At 40.5% G+C, this 11,170-nt stretch overlaps 1 protein-coding gene across 1 annotated transcript in view; it reads right to left on the bottom strand.

Moving 5' to 3' along the window:
* dnah9 (dynein, axonemal, heavy chain 9) overlaps nt 1–10,822 on the bottom strand; it is a 183,886-nt gene extending 173,064 nt beyond the window's left edge. Inside the window, exons 1-11 of the mRNA XM_005923750.3 lie at nt 10,362–10,822; nt 9,496–9,692; nt 9,249–9,407; nt 7,863–7,993; nt 7,510–7,721; nt 5,667–5,900; nt 5,411–5,578; nt 4,874–4,990; nt 4,609–4,759; nt 2,045–2,159; nt 1,779–1,847 (exon numbers count right to left, since the gene is read on the bottom strand). Of these exons, the coding sequence (XP_005923812.1) occupies nt 1,779–1,847; nt 2,045–2,159; nt 4,609–4,759; nt 4,874–4,990; nt 5,411–5,578; nt 5,667–5,900; nt 7,510–7,721; nt 7,863–7,993; nt 9,249–9,407; nt 9,496–9,692; nt 10,362–10,724 (1,916 nt within the window). The 5' untranslated portion in view covers nt 10,725–10,822. The remainder of the gene's footprint in view (nt 1–1,778; nt 1,848–2,044; nt 2,160–4,608; nt 4,760–4,873; nt 4,991–5,410; nt 5,579–5,666; nt 5,901–7,509; nt 7,722–7,862; nt 7,994–9,248; nt 9,408–9,495; nt 9,693–10,361) is intronic.
* Nucleotides 10,823–11,170: the final 348 nt, after the last annotated feature.

The following is an 11,170-nucleotide window of genomic DNA, read 5'->3' as shown; positions in this document are numbered from 1 at the left end:
AAGGTGGATGGATCAAATGAAGGTCAAGATTCATCTCTTAGGTCATCTTTTCTGGATTTTCCCTCCTATTTCTTGAGGACATGACTTTCCTCTATCAGATGCTGTAGGTAGCTTCTTCTTCTTTTGTCCTCCACTTTCACCATTTCACTTTCCTCAAACTTATCATTTTTTGTAGATTCAGCTAAAGAAATGGGATTTTGTGTGTTATTGTGATAGGCTGCTATTAACAAAGTGTCTAATGATTTACACTCATGCAGTCTAACAAATCCTGCAATAAATGCTCCCTTCATGAAAATTTCAATGTGTTAAACTGTTCAAGAGAAGTCGTTTGCTCAAATTTGTTATGTTAAAGTGTTAAAGTGTATCTTATCAGGTAGATAAAATAACAGGAAATTAAATAGAAATTTAGAGTAACACAATCCAATTCAACTGCATTAGCTAAGCTAACTAACCTGGCAACAGCAAAATGAGTGAAAACATGTTGATGGTTTGCAATTATTATTATTTTTATCTCTGTGATGTTTCTTTGACTCGTGTAGCTCAGTTTGATTCCATCCAAACAGCATTTCCTGCCGGGTACCAGGTGGTTGTTGGGAGCCTGAAACCCTGGGACCCTGATCTCGGCTTGCAATGGGGTGTCCGTCCTCTAGGGGATCAACTGCCCGTTGCCGTGGACATGGGCGCCCCATCTAGGACCTCTCTCTGAGATGTGTGGCTTTAGGTCTTCAGTTAGCTCTCTGCCTGCCTTTGACTCCTGGGAGGGTGGTATTCTGGCTTCCAACCCTCATTTTAAAGTACATTTCGTGACAAAGACACAAATGCACTCACACTCTCTCAGTTTCTCTCTCTCACACTCACACACACACACCACAAGAAGATTGTCGGCTTATGTACCTGTGCATTTTCGAATGCCTGTTGTATGTTTGTTTTTTCTTACAGGTGTAGCAGTTGGCAATACATTGTGCATTACTATTTTAAATTCCCTAATCCTTTCCCTCTCTTTTGTTATTTTTTTCTGCCTGTACTGCCTCAGACACTGTCCACATATACATTGTAGTAAGTGAAATAACATGAATAGAAATAAAGAAATAAACAGATAAACCCGGAACAAGAGGAAAAGCGAAATGTGTTTGGCACAACGGTGTATTTAAATCATAATTGTGAGTGCGAAATCTGCCAGAACACAGGACAGGATTAAAAGGAAACAAGCCCCCCCTCCCCACCCCCACCCCCACCCCCCCACCCCCAAAAAAACAAAACAAAAAAACTAACAAACAAACAAACAAAAAACCCCAACATATCCTTCCCAGTGGGATGCTTTATCTTGCAGGGTTTGATGTTGGATGCGGTCTATAAGGCCATTTCTCACTTGGCATCAGTAAGCAGTGACAGGGCATATGGGATTATGGGAGTCCTGCAAAATAATCTGCAGAGCAGCGCCACAGTAATGAGAACATAAATCATGCCCAGAGCTGCATGTCTACATGTTATTCCACAGGGGCTGCTTCATAAATTTTCTACACTCAACTAACAAAATCACAAACGCTGGGTTTAAGAAAGGTTGGCATGAAATTACAGGGAAACATTTACATTTCAAAGACTAAAGCTAATATTTAATATCTGCCTTTATAGTATTATTATGCACTCCAATAAAATGGTGTCATATTCTTTCACTGTCTATTCTGTTTAATCTTCCTTTCTGTTCTTTTATTCAGTAATACATACATCTCAGCATGATGACACACAGTGTAACACGCTGAGATAAGTGCGGCACACACCTGTCCAGCAGTTGCATCATCTCCTCATACTTCTGGATGACCCTGGCTCCTTCTGCAGTCTCCAAGCACCTGCAGAGAAGATGAAACTTTACAAGCCATGCAAAGGGTAGAGCCAATATCTTTCCAGGGTCCAATATTCTAAAGCCTCATTTTTATGAGGCCTCTAAAACTGCTCACAGAGTGATTAATTCATACTGAGACCACTGGAAATGCACGGCCACATCAACTTTCATTTTTTAATCTGCTTTATTTGAGGTGAGACTCACGGATAGGCGAGGTGTCTGAATTTGAAGAAGGGGGTCTGGATGCGCTGCTCCACCTCCTGGGCCCATCTCAGCCCTCCAGCTACTGCTGGCATATTCTTATTCACTGGAGCTGAACCTGAGGAGGTCAAACATCATCATATAGAATTACACAGATAGGCGGTTTTATGCAAAGTTTGAGCACCCTTAGGCAAATTACATATTTTGGTCATTTATGAAGAAGTAAATAAATACAGCCTCTGCAGCAAACACACATTAAAATGAGCTTTTTGAACTGTGAATTAACAGTTAATTCACAGTTTCTTTTTATTTCATGGAGGGACGAAGAGCAACTGTGACATGTGCCAAACTCACGGTACACTGCCAAGTCAGTACTACCTTTTGGCAGCTTTGTTTTTGAATACATAAATGAGTTTCATTCAGTTTTATTAGTTATCTCTGATTATAGTAAGTGTTTAATGGTGAACCTTAGATTACCTATCCCTGCATGTTGATGGCTCAATTACCTCAGCAAGTACCAGCAACTGGATATACATGTACATGATTAGGCTTCATCGGTGGAAATCCTGAGCACAAGAACACAGCTACATGTGTGATTAAAATCTGCAAAGGACACCTCAAAAGTTTTTCTTTTAGGAAGTAACTGATGCTGGTAAAAGAGAGAGCAGATTTCTCCTATATTGGCTTCCCTTCATTGGCTCCCTGTTAAATCCAGAGTTGAAATCAAAATCCTGCTCCTCACATACAAGACCTTAAATAATCAGGCCCCATCTTACTTTAATGACCTTGTAGTACCATATCACCCCATTAGAGCACTTCACTGTCACACTGCAGGCCTACTTGTTGTTCCTAGAGTATTTAAAAGTGATGGGAGGCAGAGCCTTCAGTTTTCAGGCCCCTCTTCTGTGGAACCAGCTTCCAGTTTGGATTCAGGAGACAGACACTATCTCTACTTTCAAGATTAGGCTTCAAACTTTCCTTTTTGCTAAAGCATATAGTTAGGGCTGGACCAGGTGACCCTGAATCCTCCCTTAGTTATGCTGCAATAGGTGTAGTCCTGTGATGCATTGAGCATTTCTTCTTCACTCACTATGTGTTAATAGACCTCTCTGCATTGATTATTAGTCTCTGCCTCCCTTCCACAGCATGTCTTTTTTCCTGTCTTTCTTCTCTCACCCCAACCAGTCACGGCAGACAGCCGCCCCTGCCTGAGCCTGGTTCTGCCGGTTTCCTTCTGTTAAAAGGGAGTTTTTCTTTCCCACTGTCGCCAAAGTGCTGTTTGTAGGGTCTACCTTACAATATAAAGTGCCTTGAGGTGACTGTTCTTGTGATATGGCGCTGTATGAATAAAACTGAATTGAATTGGTACTTTGCATCATTACCACAAGCCTGTCCGATTTCAATTTCAAGATTTCTGCATAGAGATTTCACAGATAGCTTTTTAGTTCAATCCATTTTTTCCTTTCTCTAACCCAGCCACAGACGGTCAACAAACCAGATTACCCTTACCGCCAGTCCCAACCTCACCTCCTTTTATTTCCGCTAACACATGATTTTGAACTTAATCAGTAATTTTGGACTTCCTGATCACCAGTCTGGCTGATCCAGACGTTGCTTTGCAGACATCAGATCTTGAGTTTTGGGCTATGATATAACCTATTTGCACATCACCATAGCTCATTCCAGACAGCAAAAATTCCAAGGTTGAACTGTAAAATTGTTTGCTTTACCAACAACAACAACAACAAAAAATGTACTAAATATGTAATTTTCCCAAATTTTAGATACTCCCAAAATTCAGAGAAAAGCTGAACTAAAAAGGCACATAACTGAGCAACGACCACCCAATAATGTGAGATCCCCTCATGTCCTCGTCATATAGTTTCCATATGCTAGATTTGTCAGTACACTATAATCTATCAAGATTATCTTTAAAGTGCAAATTTCAAAAGACTGCTGTTTCCTCGTGACCTCATATCAGCAGCTGGGAGGAGCTACACTGGGGATTACATGATGAACAATTACAGGGTGATTCAGCTGCCCTAATTAAGCTCAGTATGTACACACCCACACACAGGAAAATCAACTGTGTGGGTGGACTATGGGTGTGTGGGGGTTTTAAGGGTTTAAACTCAGCAAATTTCCAAAGAGCTTGGTCGTTTCAATTAAGAAGTTTTTAAATCAAGAACACTCCACGTTTAATTCCTTTAGAAACTTTGACAACATCCTTGAGGGGTTGTAATGGATCTCACTCTTCACTGATCTCAACCTTTTTTCCAACCCCAAGCAAAAGCAGTTTTTATGATGTTTTTCAACAGGGAAAGACAAGTTCCCCTTGAGACTCAAATTTAAAGGGTGTTTACACCTAAACTACAAAATGAAGTGTATTTAGGTGTATAAATGCACCTTAAATATAGAGTTATTATGGACACCAACATTAACTGCTGACTGTGTCTTTCTTTGCAAGTTTGTGAGACTAAAAAGTGGCATATTCTTTAAATAAACACCATCATAATGTTGTTTATAATTAGACTTTTGTGAAATAAAGACTTTGTCGTGAATCTCACCCCACTCCTCAGCAGCTTGAATGTGTTTGTTGTAGAGAATTTTACAGCAGTCCAGCTCCTTGTCAAACATAGACACAAGCAAAGGGTATTTGTCCAGAGCATCTGTAGCCACTAGCGGGCGCTCCAGCAGGCTGCCAAACATGTCCAGAACCTGCAGACAACAGATATGCCAAAGGGCTTAATGATTATGTGTGTGTGTGCACGTGTGTGAGTTTGGGCGGGTGGGTGTATGCATGTGTGTGTGTCTGAGAAAAAGATCCCAGACCTTAAAGGCGTGCTCCAGACCGTAGGCATCATCGAAGGCCTGACAGAAGATAGCTCCGAGTCTTCGGTCTATGTCATCCACCTTCAGTTTAAACTGCCTCACGTCTTCTTCAAACTCCTGCAGAGGAAATAGCTCAGCTACACCAACAGCCAAAATACCAAACAGCAGTGTGATGTAATGCAAAGCCAGCAAAGCATATTCCTTTTCACAATTCACTGACTCAAAGCCATTCAACAATTTGCGATTCGAGATATTCAAGTTAAGTCAATTTATATTTGCTTATAGGTCTCAAAAACCTTGGATAAGCAAACAGATGACATTTACAAATAAAATACTTTATTGGCAGAAAAGCAATTTGCTCCACCGATGCTGGGCGACCACGCTAAGAAGAAGGTATAAAAGCTCTGCTGGGCCTGTAGCCTTTCATATTTCATAAAGCCCTTTTAAAAGGAATTCACCTTGACAATGCTCAGTAAAATAAGAGAGCAGGCAAGTGAACTAGAACCCCATATATCCTATGATCATAATCATTTGTACCATGTTGTTTACATCCAAGCAGTCATAGGGCTTCTCTGTGAAGAACTTGTACGTGTCAGTAAATTCCTGCTGGAGCTGTTGGACTTGCTGGCTGAGGGCTCGACCTCGGACGCCTCCAATCTCCAGTTTCTCAAGCTTCAGCAGGTCGACAGCTGTTAACAAGATATCCTGCAGAGAAGGCAAGCTCCAGTCAACTGTCATACCAAAAATGCTGGCATTTCTCCAAGAGGTGCTGAGAACGTATTTCCATACTCACCTTAATGATTTTGACTCTGTTAACAAATCGGTCAAGTCCGGAGAAAACCAAAAGAGGGGAAAAGTCCCAGGGCCTAACTAAGCTCCCATTCTTCTGGTACTGCCTCAGATTGGCCCGCCGGTCCTCATAGGTGCTCTTGAAGAGAATCAGGACCTCCAGGGTGGTCTGTATTTTCTGGAGAGTCTCAGAAACCTCTCCTCTCAGAATATCTTCTGGTACTAGATAGATGCGGGCCTGATAAAGGAGAAACAAGAATTATCTTTTTTTTAAAATAAGATTAAAAAAATATGTGATGGGTAATTAGCATTTGTGTTTAGTGGCATCAGTGGTTTTGTTTAATAGGCGAGTACGGGGAGTCCAATTTCCTGCAAACGGAGGAATCCAGATGGACCTCCTTATTTATTCCTTGTCTTCTGCTCTACAGTCAACTGTCATCAAACAGTTATGAATAAATATACATGTTTATCAACCAATAGTTTAAATATATATATTAAACCACCAGTTGCCATTGAAAGCATTAATTAAAGAACTGCAATGTACTGACGTAGAAATGCATCTACATATGCACAGAGCATCTGAGGACATAAACACAGAGACCCTTTTATAGAGCTGAGGATACTCAGATCTACAATTCCAAAGAAAACTACATCACTTCAAACCTTTTCTTTCCTCAAAGGCATTAGATAAACATTTCTCAGCTGCAAGATGTGTTCAGAATTCTTGGGCCTATCACGGTAAATGGAGCATCAGGAGAGAAGAGCTTCTCTAAGTTGAAACAAATCGTCAGCTATCTGAGCACATCACATTCTCGGGGCAGACTGTGCAGACCTGCTGTTCTATCCATTGAAAAGGATGCTGCATCTAAGATGAATTACACAGCTCTTACTGCTGAGTTTGCTGCAAAGAAAGCAAGAAAAGTGACTTTCCTGCATTTTATGTGATATCGACCCTTTCATCTAACTCTGAGAAGAAAGCAAATAAGCCTGTTCCCCGCAATTTTAGGCCATTAAATAATAGTGTATTTTCACCAAATCTTGAAAATCTGGGTTGTTTAATGGCCAAATTTCACTACTGAATTTTAATTTTATAATCATTATATGGTGAATATTGTTTCAGGTGGTGATAAGAAAAATATGAAACAGCAAACAAGATGATAGCCCAGACAGAAGCACTGGTTGGTCTCTGGGATCTAGGCCAAGTTTGAAACTGCCATGTGCAGTGTGGGCACTTAAATGCCATGGGACACAGTGGCAATCTAAAGACAGCCTACAGCTCAGTGTTTCCCAATGCACAGCCCAGCAGGTAAACGCTGGTGGCTGCCAGGTCTTTCCTGGGAAGGAGTTTCTGGTACATTATATATTTTTGGCTGCAAAAACAGGGACTTGCTTCCAATAAACTTAACACAATAAAACAGAACAGTTTGAGAGCATGAACTTTCATGGCTGAGCAGACAAAGAAAAAAGTTCCACCTACAGACAGGAAAAAAAACTAAGAAGAAAATCACCCACCCACTTCGCAGTGACAGGTGATCCCTGAAAGCGCAGTTCAGAAACACTGCAGTATGACTACTTAGCAACACCGACTGCCCAACTGTAACCTAGCTGTAATACACATTCACTTGCCTGTCTATAGGGGATAGTGTGACACGGTTTTGTTTGATTGTTAGGGTTTCTTTCTAATATTGTGTTTACCTGGTAATATAAAGTGCCTTGAGGCAAAAGTTGTTGTGAATTGGCATTATAGAAATAAAACTGAATTGGATTTAAACTGAACCGAATTGAATTGTGAAGACAAAAGTCATTTCAACAAAACATGCAGACAAAGAGCAGAAACTGCAGCTGACCTGCTGTATGAGGAGGTTACATGTCTCCTGCAGGAGAACAATCAGCCGTGCTGGAGTGTTGTAGTATCTTGAGTTTGCCCACACCAGACATACTGTGTGCATTAAAGGGCCGATTAGACCCTTGACAGCAGGAATCTCCACATTCTCCATGTCAGTAAACAGAGGCTGCAGGGGTCTCAGGTAGGTGCAGATGTCTTCTGCCTCCTCGAGAGCTGCAAATGAAGATGTGATCAAAGTCAATTTGACCACAAGTAAAAAGATAAAGCATCTTGTTCTTTGGCCCTTAAAGAACAAAAACATATTGCATCTCAGAAAGCAAACTTCATTAAGTTTATTGTCTGTTGTTAGATTACCTGCAAGGACATCCTGCTGCATGTTCATAAAAGCAGCATGGTAGCAGCTCTCCACAGCCTCCAACAACGCTGCCATCTTATTCACCTTGCATGATTTTAACTGGGAGTGGATGCACTTAAAATCTGCATATCTTAAAGAAAAACAAGGGACGTTTATGGATCTTTTTAACTGCAGCTTCCCAGGGGCCTGAATCACTTCTGAAAGACTGCAAAGAATGACTCAGAAAGTGTAAAACTGTTCTTAAAAACCTGGAAGCATTGCCCGGTCAGCTGTGTTAACAGCAGGTTACTGCAACAGCAACCGCAGCAGAGGTGAAGAAGAAAAATCACAGAAAAGAAACGATTATTAATGCCGTTACAAGTGAAAGGTAAACATCTGATTAGCCTAACACAACCAAAATGTTTTACTAATTTATACCTCGAATGTTGGACAAATCTTATCTGAGAAATGACAATTACAAAAACCATTCTGGACCATTTGGAAACCAGACATTAGCAAAACCTGGTTCACTGCACATTAATATGCTAATGTCAATCACCTTCAGCATTCCAGGCTTTATAATTTATTCCACATTTACTGGGACTATAATTCATAAAATATACATTATAAAATATTTGAATTACAGACTGAGACCATAAATTCATCCAGAAATTTTTACATAGATTGGAACTGAAGGAACAAATCAAAACATTTTCTCATATATTTTCCTTAAAGATTCTTTAAAAAGCCAAAGGGGTTGCACCATCAAAAAGAAATGCAGATTCTCTGTTCTTCTTTCTTTTTCATTTGTATTACTGCAGAGTCTTTACCTTACAATATAAAGCGCCTTGGGGCAACTATTGTTGTGATTTGGTGCTACATAAATAAATAAATAAACTGAATTCAATTAACGCAGGGTCAGTGTTAATTTTGTAGCTACAGACTGCACAATATGAACTACCATATGTGCTGGCATTAATTTGTTCATATGAATAACATAAAAAATGTACCAAAGGCTGGTGGCATTAGAGTATGTGTTTAAGAAAAAGGAACAACTTTTGTTGTTTTTCGTTTTTGTCTAATTTCTTCAGCGGAAAAACAAATGGTAAAAATAGAGCATACTGGACTGCTAGCATGTAATTCTCATAAGATGTAATTCTGTTACATAAGCAGATTTGTTTCAGCAAAGAAATAAAGAAAGTACTGGGCTGCAAATTACATTGTTCACTCGACAGCACAGGCACTTTGAAACTGAAATTAGAAGCACTAGCAAAAACTTAGGTCCCTTCAGTATTTCAAAGTTGTATTATTTTCTGTGTTATTTTCTCACACTTGTGACACTGAAACAAGTACTTCTCAGAAGCTGCCACTGGCTACTTTGTGTGTGTAATAACAGAGGTGCTGACCTGTTCTTCCAGAAGAGCAACTCAGTGTGAGGTGTGGGGTTTCTGCCTTCCAGCAGAGCCTCAGAGGAGTCTTTTTTGAGGATATCACGGATTTGATGGCTCCACTCTATCACTGCAGACTCCAAGGAGTGGATGATGCTTTTATCCACTATTTCCCCCCTGCGATGTTTCACAAGTAAAGCATTTTAGAATGTATGAGTTGGACAAATGATGCATTGACACGATCCTGTCACAGCGGTCTGCTTACCTTTTGTCCGTCTCGAGGGCGGCTCGGTCTATTCGCTCCGAGCCTGCGGGAAGAGGCAACAGAGTCTTGCCTTGGATTTGGCCAGACACCACAAACACACTGTTCTTAAGGGAGTGGACATGACACTTGATATCCTGTACCACAACTTGTGGCCACTGAATGTAGTTGTTGCTGTTGGAGAGCAGTGGAGCTATAACCTGAAGGAGTTTAAAGAAATTGGAAAAATGTTATGGACTAAACTTTTAAAGTACAGAGTGACAGCAGTATTAGGAAAAGGACTTAAAGTTTTAAAAGTACTCATTTTTCTCAAGTGTGGTGTGTAAGTTAACTATAGACTGACATTAGCAATTATTTTAGCCCTGTCAATTATTAACCTTTACTTGTGACAAAACCTTTAGGTCATTAGTGTTATGCATATTACTGTTAAACAATTACTTTTAGCAAACAATGTCAACCATTTAGGTACAATATTAGTTTTGGCAACGTATTAACTAATATTTTCAATTACAGATTTTAAATTACATTTTTAATTTAAGCATTATTTTTAATAACACTGACTTTTTGCTATTTCAATAATTTGGCTGTTTTGCTTGGCGAGGTTCGCTTGCTGGTTTTCCCTAGAAATACCTAAGTACTTGTACCCAGTACTACTTATCCACTTGCTACTGAAATATGTACTGTTTTAAGCATAAAAAAGGAATAGTACTTTGTTTTTGGACCACGATGAAAGCGGTCATTTAATTTGAACCCTCACTCGCAGCTCTGCATGCTTACTGCAGTCTAGGTAGGAGGTTAATGTACTCGGTCGTGGTAAGTAGGGCTTCATGCACCTAACAATCATTAACGTACCCTGCTCTGTGGCTTACCTCCTCAACTAGAGCAGAAAACTGGTCAAGTGGAGCATAAGACAGGTCCCCGTAAAACAAATTCTCTTTCATGGATTCGGGACTCAGTGTGGTTGTGGTTCGCTTTATGAAGTACACCGCCTTGTTCTTGGAGTCGCCAGTGAAGGAGGAGGCGGTCTGTAGCTGTCCTCCTGCAGTCACAGACACCACCAGAGTCCTCTGCTCGGCTTTGTCCAGGAACTCCTGCAGCACCTGCCTGTTGTCCTCGCTGGACACGCATTTCTGCCATTTGTCCTGTTTCAGTTTAAGAGTCCTCAGGACGCATTCCGCTATATAGTCCAGTCTCTCGTCCTCAGCAGCAGGTGACTCCCTCAGGTCCTCCATGTGCCCGGGTCAGTCACGTTGACTGTATGCACTGATTGTGTCTCGGCAACCATAGTAACGCCGTGTTTTGCATCAGGCCGTTGCTTGGGGAACATGAGCGACTTGGAGCTGATCCAGAACATCCCTCAGTCCATCCAGTTGCTGATTGACACCCATTTCCCCTGACAGGATTTCAGTGGAAAGTTTCTCTGACTGTGGCAACGACAAGCAACACACCTGAGATAAATGCACCTGATACATGTCACAAAATCATGTCAGTAAATAACTATTCACTAAAGATAGTGAATAGTTATAAAAAATGGCCATGATAAAGTATAAACCAACAAGGGCGCACAGACATTTTAGGTAACATGTTTAAACATAGCAAAAAGGTACCAGAACCAAAATAAATTTACTGCGTAAAACATTCAAACTTCTTGTAGAGTTACTCTTTAAACAAATGTGAT

This window comes from Haplochromis burtoni, unplaced genomic scaffold, assembly GCF_018398535.1.
Source record: "Haplochromis burtoni strain Fernald_Lab_line unplaced genomic scaffold, NCSU_Asbu1 Contig_71, whole genome shotgun sequence".
Taxonomy (NCBI): Eukaryota; Metazoa; Chordata; class Actinopteri; order Cichliformes; family Cichlidae; genus Haplochromis; species Haplochromis burtoni.
This window is presented reverse-complemented; position numbering and strand designations above follow the sequence as displayed.